The 16042-nt window shown below is 45.5% G+C and overlaps 1 protein-coding gene across 1 annotated transcript in view; it reads right to left on the bottom strand.

Annotated features, from left to right (window-relative positions):
• Positions 1–808: 808 nt before the first annotated feature.
• LOC135563727 (galactose-1-phosphate uridylyltransferase-like) overlaps positions 809–16042 on the bottom strand; it is a 60171-nt gene continuing 44937 nt past the window's right edge. Inside the window, exons 6-7 of the mRNA XM_065006845.1 lie at positions 2703–2825; positions 809–877 (exon numbers count right to left, since the gene is read on the bottom strand). Coding sequence (XP_064862917.1) covers positions 809–877; positions 2703–2825 — 192 coding nt within the window. The remainder of the gene's footprint in view (positions 878–2702; positions 2826–16042) is intronic.

Here is a 16042-nt window from a genome sequence, read left to right on the forward strand (position 1 = left end):
GCTCAGCCTACATTACTATTAGTATTAGTATTACCACAGCTCAGCCTACATTACTATTAGTAGTATTACCACAGCTCAGCCTACATTACTATTAGTATTAGTATACCACAGCTACCACAGCTCAGCCTACATTACTATTAGTATTAGTATTACCACAGCTCAGCCTCACATTAGTATTAGTATTACCACAGCTCAGCCTACATTACTATTAGTATTACCATTAGTATTAGCTCAGCCTACATTACTATTAGTATTAGTATTACCACAGCTCAGCCTACATTACTATTAGTATTAGTATTACCACAGCTCAGCCTACATTACTATTAGTACTACCACAGCTCAGCCTACATTACTATTAGTATTAGTAGCCTATTACCCACAGCTCAGCCTACAGCCACAGCTCAGCATTACTATTAGTATTAGTAATACCACAGCTCAGCCTACATTACTACTAGTACTACCACAGCTCAGCCTACATTACTATTAGTACTACCACAGCTCAGCCTACATTACTACTAGTACTACCACAGCTCAGCCTACATTACTACTAGTACTACCACAGCTCAGCCTACATTACTATTAGTAGTAGTACTACCACAGCTCAGCCTACATTACTATTAGTATTAGTACTACCACAGCTCAGCCTACATTACTATTAGTACTACCACAGCTCAGCCTACATTACCAGTAGTATCAATACTATCAGTTCAACATGTATGACGGTGTACTGAGTACTTTAATCTGAGAATGTCTTTTTGTTGTTATATCCTTCTCTTAACTCTGCATTGTTGGAAAAGGACCCATAAGTCTACATCTGTAGTTTACAAAGCGGGTGATTTGTGTGTATCTGGCGCTGGTGGAACTCACACCTAACACACTGGGGAAATGGTAATCAGGCGTAACACACTGGGGAAATGGTAATCAGGCTTAACACACTGGGGAAATGGTAATCAGGCTTAACACACTGGGGAAATGGTAATCAGGCGTAACACACTGGGGAAATGGTAATCAGGCGTAACACACTGGGGAAATGGTAATCAGGCGTAACACATTGGGGAAATGGGGAAATGGTAATCAGGCGTAACACACTGGGGAAATGGTAATCAGGAGTAACACACTGGGGAAATGATAATCAGGCTTAACACACTGGGGAAATGGTAATCAGGCGTAACACACTGGGGAAATGGTAATCAGGCTTAACACACTGGGGAAATGGTAATCAGGCGTAACACACTGGGGAAATGGTAATCAGGCTTAACACACTGGGGAAATGGTAATCAGGCTTAACACACTGGGGAAATGGTAATCAGGCGTAACACACTGGGGAAATGGTAATCAGGCTTAACACACTGGGGAAATGGTAATCAGGCTTAACACACTGGGGAAATGGTAATCAGGCTTAACACACTGGGGAAATGGTAATCAGGCGTAACACACTGGGGAAATGGTAATCAGGCTTAACACACTGGGGAAATGGTAATCAGGCTTAACACACTGGGGAAATGGTAATCAGGCTTAACACACTGGGGAAATGGTAATCAGGCGTAACACACTGGGGAAATGGTAATCAGGCGTAACACATTGGGGAAATGGGGAAATGGTAATCAGGCGTAACACATTGGGGAAATGGGGAAATGGTAATCAGGCTTAACACACTGGGGAAATGGTAATCAGGAGTAACACACTGGGGAAATGGTAATCAGGCGTAACACACTGGGGAAATGGTAATCAGGCTTAACACACTGGGGAAATGGTAATCAGGCGTAACACACTGGGGAAATGGTAATCAGGCTTAACACACTGGGGAAATGGTAATCAGGCTTAACACACTGGGGAAATGGTAATCAGGCGTAACACACTGGGGAAATGGTAATCAGGCTTAACACACTGGGGAAATGGTAATCAGGCTTAACACACTGGGGAAATGGTAATCAGGCGTAACACACTGGGGAAATGGTAATCAGGCGTAACACAGATGGACTGGAGACACCACCAGAAGTCCTTCCTGTCTGGCATACAGCGGCAGTAGAGGTTTATGGGTAGTGTCGTCCTACCTGTCTCTCTGCCTCCCTCTTAGAGTACAGCAGCAGTAGAGGTATTATGAGTAATGTAGTCCACGCTGTCTCTCGGCCTCCATCTTAGCGTACTGCAGCAGTAGAGGTTAATGGGTAGTGTAGTCCTATCTGTTTCTTTGCCTCCATCTTAGCGTACTGCAGCAGTAGAGGTATTATGGGTAATGTAGTCCTACCTGTCTCTCTGCCTCCATCTTACCGTACTGCAGCAGTAGAGGAACTATGGGTAATGTAGTCCTACCTGTCTCTCTGCCTGCATCTTAGCGTACTGTAGCAGTAGAGGTATTATGGGTAATGTAGTCCTACCTGTCTTTCTGCCTCCATCTTAGCGTACTGCAGCAGTAGAGGTATTATGGGTAATGTAGTCCTACCTGTCTCTCTGCCTCCATCTTAGCTTACTGTAGCAGTAGAGGTATTATGGGTAATGTAGTCCTACCTGTCTTTCTGCCTCCATCTTAACGTACTGCAGCAGTAGAGGTATTATGGGTAGTGTAGTCCTACCTGTCTCTCTGCCTCCATCTTAGCGTACTGCAGCAGTAGAGGTTTATGGGTAGTGTAGTCCTACCTGTCTCTCGGCCTCCATCTTAGCGTACTGCAGCAGTAGAGGTATTATGGGTAATGTAGTCCTACCTGTCTTTCTGCCTCCATCTTAGCGTACTGCAGCAGTAGAGGTTCTCCGTGTGTCTTCAGGTATTCTCTCTGACAGCGGTCCGACAGGGTGGCTTCATTAGGCAGGAAGTTACTGGCCCACACCTATGACATCACAGGAAGAGGACAACACTGGGTGAGAGCACAGTGGAGCTGGGATCAGAGGAGACAGTGGAGAGGAGAGAGGGATTAGGAGGGAGAAGAGAGGAGGAGCAGAAACAGCAGCACACACACTGAGAGGGAGAGTTCATCATGTCTGTCTGTCCCCTCTGGACAATAATAACACACTAACTCTAACCCAGCAGAATTGGCTCTTTAAATAACCCACCGCAATGCAGGCTGTACTCTCATATGCAAATATCAGGATATCATGGGTGATACTAGGCATATAAACACGGTCCAGTTATTTCTCCTCAGACCCATTGGATTTAAGAAGCACTCTGATCATCCCCATCATTCCACGTACCAGATAGCAACGGCCAGCAGAGCAGAGCAACAACATGGAGATGGATGGACAAGAGGTAGAGGTAGAGAGGAAGAGAGGTAGGGAGGAAGAGAGGAAGAGAGGAAAAGGTAGAGAGGAAGAAAGGACAAGAGGTAGAGGTAGAGAGGAAGAGAGGTAGGGAGGAAGAGAGGTAGAGAGGAAAAGGTAGAGAGGAAGAAAGGACAAGAGGTAGAGGTAGAGAGGAAGAGAGGTAGAGAGGAAGAGAGGTAGAGAGGACAAGGTAGAGAGGAAGAAAGGACAAGAGGTAGAGGTAGAGAGGAAGATAGGTAGAGAGTAAGAGAGGAAAACGTAGAGAGGAAGAGAGGACAAGAGGTAGAGGTAGAGAGGAAGATAGGTAGAGAGGAAGAGAGGACGAGAGGAAGAGAGGTAGAGAGGAAGAGAGGAAAACGTAGAGAGGAAGAGAGGACAAGAGGTAGAGGTAGAGAGGAAGATAGGTAGAGAGGAAGAGAGGAAGAGAGGTAGAGAGGAAGAGGTAGGGAGGAAGAGAGGATGAAAGGAAGAGAGGTAGAGAGGAAGATAGGTAGAGAGGAAGAGATGTAGGGAGGAAGAGAGGTGAGAGGATCCACCCAGGGGTGGCTCGCAGGCAGCATCAAAGCAATCTTACCTGCAGCACAGAGAGACATAGAAGATTATATATTCCGTTTTTAACGTTTTCAGATTTCATAACTATTTCATGGTTTACAATATCACATGACTTGACACAGTTAGGTACATTTATTCTAGATCAGCCATATATACTGAACAAAAATATAAACTCAACATGCAACAATTTCAAGAATTTTACAATCTATGGATTTCACAGGGCAAGGGAACAGCTATTGGTGGGCCTGGGAGGGCACGGGAAACTCTATTGGTGGGCCTGGGAGGGCAAGGGAACAGCTATTGGTGGGCCTGGGAGGGCAAGGGAACAGCTATTGGTGGGCCTGGGAGGGCAAGGGAACAGCTATTGGTGGGCCTGGGAGGGCAAGGGAACAGCTATTGGTGGGCCTGGGAGGGCAAGGGAACAGCTATTGGTGGGCCTGGGAGGGCAAGGGAACAGCTATTGGTGGGCCTGGGAGGGCAAGGGAACAGCTATTGGGGGCCTGGGAGGGCAAGGGAACAGCTATTGGTGGGCCTGGGAGGGCAAGGGAACAGCTATTGGTGGGCCTGGGAGGGCAAGGGAACAGCTATTGGTGGGCCTGGGAGGGCAAGGGAACAGCTATTGGTGGGCCTGGGAGGGCAAGGGAACAGCTATTGGTGGGCCTGGGAGGGCAAGGGAACAGCTATTGGTGGGCCTGGGAGGGCACAGGAACAGCTATTGGTGGGCCTGGGAGGGCAAGGGAACAGCTATTGGTGGGCCTGGGAGGGCACAGGAACAGCTATTGGTGGGCCTGGGAGGGCACAGGAACAGGTATTGGCGGGCCTGGGAGGGCAAGGAACAGCTATTGGTGGGCCTGGGAGGGCACAGGAACAGCTATTGGTGGGCCTGGGAGGGCACAGGAACAGCTATTGGTGGGCCTGGGAGGGCAAGGGAACAGCTATTGGTGGGCCTGGGAGGGCACAGGAACAACTATTGGTGGGCCTGGGAGGGCACAGGAACAGCTATTGGTGGGCCTGGGAGGGCACAGGAACAGCTATTGGTGGGCCTGGGACGGCACAGGAACAGCTATTGGTGGGCCTGGGAGGGCACAGGAACAACTATTGGTGGGCCTGGGAGGGCAAGGAACAGCTATTGGTGGGCCTGGGAGGGCACAGGAACAACTATTGGGAGACAGGCCTGGGAGGGCATTATTAGGAACAGAAATACTGGGCCTGGGAGGGCAATGCGCTAATAGTGAGGCTGGGGGGATTAGTAAGGTTAGGGCCTGGGAGGCAAAGGAACAATAGCTATTGGTGGGCCTGGGGGACGGCAAAGGAACAGGTTATTATAATAGTGAGGCCTGGGACGGCACAGGAACAGCTATTGGTGGGCCTGGGACGGCACAGGAACAACAACTTGGGAGACAGGCCCCCCACGAAAGGGCATTATTAAAAACAGAAATACTCCTCAGCACTTCAATGCGCTAATAGTGAGGCTGGGGGGAGTAAAGGAAAGGTAGTAAAGGTTAGTTATAATAGTGAGGCTGGGGGAGTAAAGGTTAGTTATAATAGTGAGGCTGGGGGAGTAAAGGTTAGTTATAATAGAGAGGCTGGGAGGTAAAGGAGGTAAAGGTTAGTTATAATAGAGAGGCTGGGGAGGTAAAGGTTAGTTATAATAGTGAGGCTGGGGGAGTAAAGGAAAGGTAGGTTAGTTATAATAGAGAGGCTGGGGGAGTAAAGGTTAGTTATAATAGTGAGGCTGGGGGAGTAAAGGAAAGGTAGTAAAGGTTAGTTATAATAGTGAGGCTGGGGGAGTAAAGGTTAGTTATAATAGAGAGGCTGGGGGAGTAAAGGAAAGGTAGTAAAGGTTAGTTATAATAGTGAGGCTGGGGGAGGTAAAGGTTATTATATAGTGAGGCTGGGGGAGTAAAGGTTAGTTATAATAGAGAGGCTGGGGGAGTAAAGGTTAGTTATAATAGAGAGGCTGGGGGAGGTAAAGGTTAGTTATAATAGTGAGGCTGGGGGAGTAAGGTTAGTTATAATAGAGAGGCTGGGGGAGGTAAAGGTTAGTTATAATAGAGAGGCTGGGGGAGGTAAAGGTTAGTTATAATAGTGAGGCTGGGGGAGTAAGGTTAGTTATAATAGAGAGGCTGGGGGAGGTAAAGGTTAGTTATAATAGTGAGGCTGGGGGAGGTAAAGGTTAGTTATAATAGTGAGGCTGGGGGAGGTAAAGGAAAGGTAGTAAAGGTTATTATAATAGAGAGGCTGGGGGAGTAAAGGTTAGTTATAATAGTGAGGCTGGGGGAGTAAAGGTAAAGTAAAGGTTAGTTATAATAGTGAGGCTGGGGGAGTAAAGGTTAGTTATAATAGTGAGGCTGGGGGAGGTAAAGGTTAGTTATAATAGAGAGGCTGGGGGAGGTAAAGGTTAGTTATAATAGAGGCTGGGGGAGGTAAAAGGTTAGTTATAATAGTGAGGCTGGGGGAGTAAAGGTTAGTTATAATAGAGAGGCTGGGGGAGGTAAAGGTTAGTTATAATAGTGAGGCTGGGGGAGGTAAAGGTTAGTTATAATAGTGAGGCTGGGGTGAGTAAAGGAAAGGTAGTAAAGGTTAGTTATAATAGTGAGGCTGGGGGAGTAAAGGTTAAAATAGGTAGTAAAAGGTTAGTTATAATAGAGAGGCTGGGGGAGTAAAGGTTAGTTATAATAGTGAGGCTGGGGAGGTAAAGGTTAGTTATAATAGTGAGGATGGTGGAGGTAAAGGTTAGTTATAATAGAGAGGCTGGGGGAAAGGAAAGGTAGTAAAGGTTAGTTATAATAGAGAGGCTGGGGGAGTAAAGGAAAGGTAGTAAAGGTTAGTTATAATAGTGAGGCTGGGGGAGTAAAGGTTAGTTATAATTGAGAGGCTGGGGGAGGTAAAGGAAAGGTAGTAAAGGTTAGTTATAATAGTGAGGCTGGGGGAGGTAAAGGTTAGTTATAATAGTGAGGCTGGGGGAGTAGGTAAAGGTTAGTTATAATAGTGAGGCTGGGGGAGTAAAGGTTAGTTATAATAGTGAGGCTGGGGGAGTAAAGGTTAGTTATAATAGAGAGGCTGGGGGAGTAAAGGTTAGTTATAATAGTGAGGCTGGGGAGTAATAATAGTAAAAGGTTAGTTATAATAGTGAGGCTGGGGGAGGTAAAGGTTAGTTATAATAGTGAGGCTGGGGGAGTAAAGGTTAGTTATAATAGAGAGGCTGGGGGAGGTAAAAGGTTAGTTATAATAGTGAGGCTGGGGGAGGTAAAGGTTAGTTATAATAGTGAGGCTGGGGGAGGTAAAGGTTAGTTATAATAGTGAGGCTGGGGAGGTAAAGGTTAGTTATAATAGTGAGGCTGGGGGAGTAAAGGTTAGTTATAATAGAGAGGCTGGGGGAGGTAAAGGAATAATAGTGAGGCTGGGGGAGTAAAGGTTAGTTATAATAGTGAGGCTGGGGGAGTAAAGGTTAGTTATAATAGAGAGGCTGGGGAGGTAAAGGTTAGTTATAATAGTGAGGCTGGGGGAGGTAAAGGTTAGTTATAATAATGAGGCTGGGGAGGTAAAGGAAAGGTAGTAAAGGTTAGTTATAATAGTGAGGCTGGGGGAGTAAAGGTTAGTTATAATAGTGAGGCTGGGGGAGTAAAGGTTAGTTATAATAGTGAGGCTGGGGGAGGTAAAGGAAAGGTAGTAAAGGTTAGTTATAATAGTGAGGCTGGGGGAGTAAAGGTTAGTTATAATAGTGAGGCTGGGGGAGGTAAAGGAAAGGTAGTAAAGGTTAGTTATAATAGTGAGGCTGGGGGAGGTAAAGGTTAGTTATAATAGTGAGGCTGGGGGAGGTAAAGGTTAGTTATAATAGTGAGGCTGGGGGAGGTAAAGGTTAGTTATAATAGTGAGGCTGGGGGAGGTAAAGGTTAGTTATAATAGTGAGGCTGGGGGAGTAAAGGTTAGTTATAATAGAGAGGCTGGGGGAGTAAAGGAAAGGTAGTAAAGTTTAGTTATAATAGAGAGGCTGGGGGAGGTAAAGGTTAGTTATAATAGTGAGGCTGGGGGAGTAAAGGTTAGTTATAATAGAGAGGCTGGGGGAGTAAAGGTTAGTTATAATAGAGAGGCTGGGGGAGGGTTAGTTATAATAGAGAGGCTAAAGGTTAGTTATAATAGTGAGGCTGGGGGAGGTAAAGGTTAGTTATAATAGTGAGGCTGGGGGAGGTAAAGGTTAGTTATAATAGTGAGGCTGGGGGGAGTAAAGGTTAGTTATAATAGTGAGGCTGGGGGAGTAAAGGTTAGTTATAATAGAGAGGCTGGGGGAGGTAAAGGTTAGTTATAATAGAGAGGCTGGGGAGGTAAAGGAAAGGTAGTAAAGGTTAGTTATAATAGTGAGGCTGGGGGAGTAAAGGTTAGTTATAATAGTGAGGCTGGGGGAGTAAAGGTTAGTTATAATAGTGAGGCTGGGGGAGTAAAGGTTAGTTATAATAGAGAGGCTGGGGGAGTAAAGGAAAGGTAGTAAAGGTTAGTTATAATAGTGAGGCTGGGGGAGTAAAGGTTAGTTATAATAGTGAGGCTGGGGGAGTAAAGGAAAGGTAGTAAAGGTTAGTTATAATAGTGAGGCTGGGGGAGTAAAGGAAAGGTAGTAAAGGTTAGTTATAATAGTGAGGCTGGGGAGGTAAAGGTTAGTTATAATAGTGAGGCTGGGGGAGTAAAGGAAATGTAGTAAAGGTTAGTTATAATAGTGAGGCTGGGGAGGTAAAGGTTAGTTATAATAGAGAGGCTGGGGGAGGTAAAGGTTAGTTATAATAGTGAGGCTGGGGGAGTAAAGGTTAGTTATAATAGTGAGGCTGGGGGAGTAAAGGAAAGGTAGTAAAGGTTAGTTATAATAGAGAGGCTGGGGGAGGTAAAGGTTAGTTATAATAGTGAGGCTGGGGGAGGTAAAGGTTAGTTATAATAGTGAGGCTGGGGGAGTAAAGGTTAGTTATAATAGTGAGGCTGGGGGAGTAAAGGAAAGGTAGTAAAGGTTAGTTATAATAGAGAGTCTGGGGGAGTAAAGGTTAGTTAAAATAGAGAGGCTGGGGGAGTAAAGGTTAGTTAAAATAGTGAGGCTGGGGGAGTAAAGGAAAGGTAGTAAAGGTTAGTTATAATAGAGAGGCTGGGGGAGTAAAGGTTAGTTATAATAGTGAGGCTGGGGGAGTAAAGGTTAGTTATAATAGTGAGGCTGGGGGAGTAAAGGTTAGTTATAATAGTGAGGCTGGGGGAGTAAAGGAAAGGTAGTAAAGGTTAGTTATAATAGTGAGGCTGGGGGAGTAAAGGTTAGTTATAATAGTGAGGCTGGGGGAGTAAAGGAAAGGTAGTAAAGGTTAGTTATAATAGAGAGGCTGGGGGAGTAAAGGAAAGGTAGTAAAGGTTAGTTATAATAGAGAGGCTGGGGGAGTAAAGGTTAGTTATAATAGAGAGGCTGGGGGGAGTAAAGGTTAGTTATAATAGTGAGGCTGGGGGAGGTAAAGGTTAGTTATAATAGTGAGGCTGGGGGAGTAAAGGAAAGGTAGTAAAGGATAGTTATAATAGTGAGGCTGGGGGGGTAAAGGAGTAAAGGTTAGTTATAATAGTGAGGCTGGGGGAAAGGTTAGTTATAAAGGAAAGGTAGTAAAGGTTAGTTATAATAGAGAGGCTGGGGGAGGTAAAGGTTAGTTATAATAGTGAGGCTGGGGGAGGTAAAGGAAAGGTAGTAAAGGTTAGTTATAATAGTGAGGCTGGGGGAGTAAAGGTTAGTTATAATAGAGAGGCTGGGGGGAGTAAAGGTTAGTTATAATAGTGAGGCTGGGGGAGGTAAAGGTTAGTTATAATAGTGAGGCTGGGGGAGTAAAGGAAAGGTAGTAAAGGTTAGTTATAATAGTGAGGCTGGGGGAGGTAAAGGAAAGGTAGTAAAGGTTAGTTATAATAGTGAGGCTGGGGGAGTAAAGGTTAGTTATAATAGAGAGGCTGGGGGAGTAAAGGTTAGTTATAATAGAGAGGCTGGGGAAGGTAAAGGAAAGGTAGTAAAGGTTAGTTATAATAGAGAGGCTGGGGAGGTAAAGGAAAGGTAGTCAAGGTTAGTTATAATAGTGAGGCTGGGGGAGTAAAGGTTAGTTATAATAGTGAGGCTGGGGGAGTAAAGGTTAGTTATAATAGTGAAGCTGGGGGAGTAAAGGAAAGGTAGTAAAGGTTAGTTATAATAGTGAGGCTGGGGGAGGTAAAGGTTAGTTATAATAGAGGCTGGGGGAGGTAAAGGTTAGTTATAATAGTGAGGCTGGGGGAGTAAAGGAAAGGTAGTAAAGGTTAGTTATAATAGTGAGGCTGGGGGAGTAAAGGTTAGTTATAATAGTGAGGCTGGGGGAGGTAAAGGTTAGTTATAATAGTGAGGCTGGGGGAGGTAAAGGTTAGTTATATTAGTGAGGCTGGGGGGAGGTAAAAGTTAGTTATAATAGAGAGGCTGGGGGAGTAAAGGTTAGTTATAATAGTGAGGATGGGGGAGTAAAGGTTAGTTATAATAGTGAGGCTGGGGGAGTAAAGGTTAGTTATAATAGTAGAGGCTGGGGGAGTAAAGGAAAGGTAGTAAAGGTTAGTTATAATAGTGAGGCTGGGGGAGTAAAGGTTAGTTATAATAGTGAGGCTGGGGGAGTAAAGGTTAGTTATAATAGTGAGGCTGGGGGAGGTAAAGGTTAGTTATAATAGAGAGGCTGGGGAGGTAAAGGTTAGTTATAATAGTGAGGCTGGGGAGGTAAAGGTTAGTTATAATAGTGAGGCTGGGGGAGTAAAGGTTAGTTATAATAGAGAGGCTGAGGGGAGTAAAGGAAAGGTAGTAAAGGTTAGTTATAATAGTGAGGCTGGGGGAGGTAAAGGTTAGTTATAATAGTGAGGCTGGGGGAGTAAAGGTTAGTTATAATAGAGAGGCTGGGGAGGTAAAGGTTAGTTATAATAGTGAGGCTGGGGGAGTAAAGGTTAATTATAATAGTGAGGCTGGGGGAGTAAAGGTTAGTTATAATAGTGAGGCTGGGGGAGGTAAAGGTTAGTTATAATAGTGAGGCTGGGGGAGGTAAAGGTTAGTTATAATAGAGAGGCTGGGGAGGTAAAGGTTAGTTATAATAGAGAGGCTGGGGGAGGTAAAGGTTAGTTATAATAGTGAGGCTGGGGGAGTAAAGGTTAGTTATAATAATGAGGCTGGGGAGGTAAAGATTAGTTATAATAGAGAGGCTGGGGAGGTAAAGGTTAGTTATAATAGAGAGGCTGGGGAGGTAAAGGTTAGTTATAATAGTGAGGCTGGGGGAGTAAAGGTTAGTTATAATAGTGAGGCTGGGGGAGTAAAGGTTAGTTATAATAATGAGGCTGGGGGAGGTAAAGATTAGTTATAATAGTGAGGCTGGGGGAGGTAAAGGTTAGTTATAATAATGAGGCTGGGGGAGGTAAAGGTTAGTTATAATAGAGAGGCTGGGGGAGGTAAAGGTTAGTTATAATAGAGAGGCTGGGGGAGGTAAAGGTTAGTTATAATAATGAGGCTGGGGGAGGTAAAGGTTAGTTATAATAATGAGGCTGGGGAGGTAAAGGTTAGTTATAATAGAGAGGCTGGGGAGGTAAAGGTTAGTTATAATAGTGAGGCTGGGGGAGTAAAGGTTAGTTATAATAATGAGGCTGGGGGAGGTAAAGGTTAGTTATAATAATGAGGCTGGGGGAGGTAAAGGTTAGTTATAATAGTGAGGCTGGGGGAGTAAAGGAAAGGGAGTAAAGGTTAGTTATAATAGTGAGGCTGGGGGAGTAAAGGTTAGTTATAATAGTGAGGCTGGGGAGGTAAAGGTTAGGTATAGTTATAATAGTGAGGCTGGGGGAGTAAAGGTTAGTTATAATAGTGAGGCTGGGGGAGTAAAGGTTAGTTATAATAGTGAGGCTGGGGGAGGTAAAGGTTAGTTATAATAGTGAGGCTGGGGGAGGTAAAGGTTAGTTATAATAGTGAGGCTGGGGGAGGTAAAGGTTAGTTATAATAGTGAGGCTGGGGGAGGTAAAGGAAAGGTAGTAAAGGTTAGTTATAATAGTGAGGCTGGGGGAGTAAAGGTTAGTTATAATAGTGAGGCTGGGGGAGGGTAATAATAGTGAGGCTGGGGGAGGTAAAGGTTAGTATAATAGTGAGGCTGGGGGAGGTAAAGGTTAGTTATAATAGTGAGGCTGGGGGGTAAAGGTTAATAATAGGAGGCTGGGGGAGTAAAGGAAAGGTAGTAAAGGTTAGTTATAATAGTGAGGCTGGGGGAGTAAAGGTTAGTTATAATAGTGAGGCTGGGGGAGGTAAAGGTTAGTTATAATAGAGAGGCTGGGGAGGTAAAGGAAAGGTAGTAAAGGTTAGTTATAATAGTGAGGCTGGGGGAGTAAAGGTTAGTTATAATAGTGAGGCTGGGGGAGTAAAGGTTAGTTATAATAGTGAGGCTGGGGGAGTAAAGGTTAGTTATAATAGTGAGGCTGGGGGAGTAAAGGTTAGTTATACTAGAGAGGCTGGGGGAGTAAAGGAAAGGTAGTAAAGGTTAGTTATAATAGTGAGGCTGGGGGAGTAAAGGTTAGTTATAATAGTGAGGCTGGGGGAGTAAAGGTTAGTTATAATAGTGAGGCTGGGGGAGGTAAAGGTTAGTTATAATAGTGAGGCTGGGGGAGTAAAGGAAAGGTAGTAAAGGTTAGTTATAATAGTGAGGCTGGGGGAGTAAAGGAAAGGTAGTAAAGGTTAGTTATAATAGTGAGGCTGGGGGAGGTAAAGGTTAGTTATAATAGTGAGGCTGGGGGAGTAAAGGAAATGTAGTAAAGGTTAGTTATAATAGTGAGGCTGGGGGAGGTAAAGGTTAGTTATAATAGAGAGGCTGGGGGAGGTAAAGGTTAGTTATAATAGTGAGGCTGGGGGAGTAAAGGTTAGTTATAATAGTGAGGCTGGGGGAGTAAAGGTTAGTTATAATAGTGAGGCTGGGGGAGTAAAGGAAAGGTAGTAAAGGTTAGTTATAATAGAGAGGCTGGGGAGGTAAAGGTTAGTTATAATAGTGAGGCTGGGGGAGGTAAAGGTTAGTTATAATAGAGAGGCTGGGGGAGGTAAAGGTTAGTTATAATAGTGAGGCTGGGGGAGTAAAGGTTAGTTATAATAGTGAGGCTGGGGGAGTAAAGGAAAGGTAGTAAAGGTTAGTTATAATAGAGAGGCTGGGGGAGTAAAGGTTAGTTAAAATAGAGAGGCTGGGGGAGTAAAGGTTAGTTAAAATAGTGAGGCTGGGGGAGTAAAGGAAAGGTAGTAAAGGTTAGTTATAATAGAGAGGCTGGGGGAGTAAAGGTTAGTTATAATAGTGAGGCTGGGGGAGTAAAGGTTAGTTATAATAGTGAGGCTGGGGGAGGTAAAGGTTAGTTATAATAGTGAGGCTGGGGGAGTAAAGGAAAGGTAGTAAAGGTTAGTTATAATAGTGAGGCTGGGGGAGTAAAGGTTAGTTATAATAGTGAGGCTGGGGGAGTAAAGGAAATGTAGTAAAGGTTAGTTATAATAGTGAGGCTGGGGGAGGTAAAGGTTAGTTATAATAGTGAGGCTGGGGAGGTAAAGGTTAGTTATAATAGTGAGGCTGGGGGAGTAAAGGTTAGTTATAATAGTGAGGCTGGGGGAGTAAAGGAAAGGTAGTAAAGGTTAGTTATAATAGAGAGGCTGGGGGAGGTAAAGGTTAGTTATAATAGTGAGGCTGGGGGAGGTAAAGGTTAGTTATAATAGAGAGGCTGGGGGAGGTAAAGGTTAGTTATAATAGTGAGGCTGGGGGAGTAAAGGTTAGTTATAATAGTGAGGCTGGGGGAGTAAAGGAAAGGTAGTAAAGGTTAGTTATAATAGAGAGGCTGGGGGAGGTAAAGGTTAGTTAAAATAGAGAGGCTGGGGGAGTAAAGGTTAGTTAAAATAGTGAGGCTGGGGGAGTAAAGGTTAGTTAAATAGGTAGTAAAGGTTAGTTATAATAGAGAGGCTGGGGGAGTAAAGGAAAGGTAGTAAAGGTTAGTTATAATAGAGAGACTGGGGGAGTAAAGGTTAGTTATAATAGAGAGGCTGGGGGAGTAAAGGTTAGTTATAATAGTGAGGCTGGGGGAGGTAAAGGTTAGTTATAATAGTGAGGCTGGGGGAGTAAAGGAAAGGTAGTAAAGGATAGTTATAATAGTGAGGCTGGGGGAGTAAAGGTTAGTTATAATAGTGAGGCTGGGGGAGTAAAGGAAAGGTAGTAAAGGTTAGTTATAATAGAGAGGCTGGGGGAGGTAAAGGTTAGTTATAATAGTGAGGCTGGGGGAGGTAAAGGAAAGGTAGTAAAGGTTAGTTATAATAGTGAGGCTGGGGGAGTAAAGGTTAGTTATAATAGAGAGGCTGGGGGAGTAAAGGTTAGTTATAATAGTGAGGCTGGGGGAGGTAAAGGTTAGTTATAATAGTGAGGCTGGGGGAGTAAAGGAAAGGTAGTAAAGGTTAGTTATAATAGTGAGGCTGGGGGAGTAAAGGTTAGTTATAATAGAGAGGCTGGGGGAGTAAAGGTTAGTTATAATAGAGAGGCTGGGGAAGGTAAAGGAAAGGTAGTAAAGGTTAGTTATAATAGAGAGGCTGGGGGAGGTAAAGGAAAGGTAGTCAAGGTTAGTTATAATAGTGAGGCTGGGGAGAGTAAAGGTTAGTTATAATAGTGAGGCTGGGGGGAGTAAAGGTTAGTTATAATAGTGAAGCTGGGGGGAGTAAAGGAAAGGTAGTAAAGGTTAGTTATAATAGCTGGAACTAGCCTTCTCAGGACCCATGTCCTCCGATAAGGAGAGCTGGAACTAGCCTTCTCAGGACCCATGTCCTCCGGTAAGGAGAGCTGGAACTATTCTACTCGGGCCATGGCCTCCGATAAGGAGAGCTGGAACTAGCCTTCTCAGGACCCATGTCCTCCGATAAGGAGAGCTGGAACTAGCCTACTCAGGGCCCATGGCCTCCGATAAGGAGTGCTGGAACTAGCCTTCTCAGGACCCATGTCCTCCGATAAGGAGAGCTGGAACTAGCCTTCTCAGGACCCATGTCCTCCGATAAGGAGAGCTGGAACTAGCCTACTCAGGGCCCATGGCCTCCGATAAGGAGTGCTGGAACTAGCCTTCTCAGGACCCATGTCCTCCGATAAGGAGAGCTGGAACTAGCCTTCTCAGGACCCATGGCCTCCGATAAGGAGAGCTAGAACTATGGGAGGAGGCCATGGGTCCTTCTCAAGACCCATGTCCTCCGATAAGGAGAGCTGGAACTAGCCTTCTCAGGACCCATGTCCTCCGATAAGGAGAGCTGGAACTAGCCTACTCAGGGCCCATGGCCTCCGATAAGGAGTGCTGGAACTAGCCTTCTCAGGACCCATGTCCTCCGATAAGGAGAGCTGGAACTAGCCTTCTCAGGACCCATGTCCTCCGGTAAGGAGAGCTGGAACTATTCTACTCGGGCCATGGCCTCCGATAAGGAGAGCTGGAACTAGCCTTCTCAGGACCCATGTCCTCCGATAAGGAGAGCTGGAACTAGCCTACTCAGGGCCCATGGCCTCTGATAAGGAGTGCTGGAACTAGCCTTCTCAGGACCCATGTCCTCCGATAAGGAGAGCTGGAACTAGCCATCTCAGGACCCATGGCCTCCGATAAGGAGTGCTGGAACTAGCCTTCTCAGGACCCATGTCCTCCGATAAGGAGAGCTGGAACTAGCCTTCTCAGGACCCATGTCCTCCGGTAAGGAGAGCTGGAACTATTCTACTCGGGCCATGGCCTCCGATAAGGAGAGCTGGAACTAGCCTTCTCAGGGCCCTTGGCCTCCGATAAGGAGTGCTGGAACTAGCCTTCTCAGGACCCATGTCCTCCGATAAGGAGAGCTGGAACTAGCCTACTCAGGACCCATGGCCTCCGATAAGGAGAGCTGGAACTAGCCTTCTCAGGGCCCATGGCCTCCGATAAGGAGAGCTGGAACTAGCCTTCTCAGGGCCCATGGCCTCCGATAAGGAGAGCTGGAACTAGCCTTCTCAGGGCCCATGGCCTCCGATAAGGAGAGCTGGAACTAGCCTACTCAGGACCCATGGCCTCCGATAAGGAGAGCTGGAACTAGCCTTCTCAGGACCCATGTCCTCCGGTAAGGAGAGCTGGAACTATTCTACTCGGGCCATGGCCTCCGATAAGGAGAGCTGGAACTAGCCTTCTCAGGACCCATGTCCTCCGATAAGGAGAGCTGGAACTAGCCTACTCAGGACCCATGGCCTCC

The sequence above is a fragment of the Oncorhynchus nerka genome, linkage group LG22, assembly GCF_034236695.1.
Source record: "Oncorhynchus nerka isolate Pitt River linkage group LG22, Oner_Uvic_2.0, whole genome shotgun sequence".
In the NCBI taxonomy this organism is placed as follows: Eukaryota; Metazoa; Chordata; class Actinopteri; order Salmoniformes; family Salmonidae; genus Oncorhynchus; species Oncorhynchus nerka.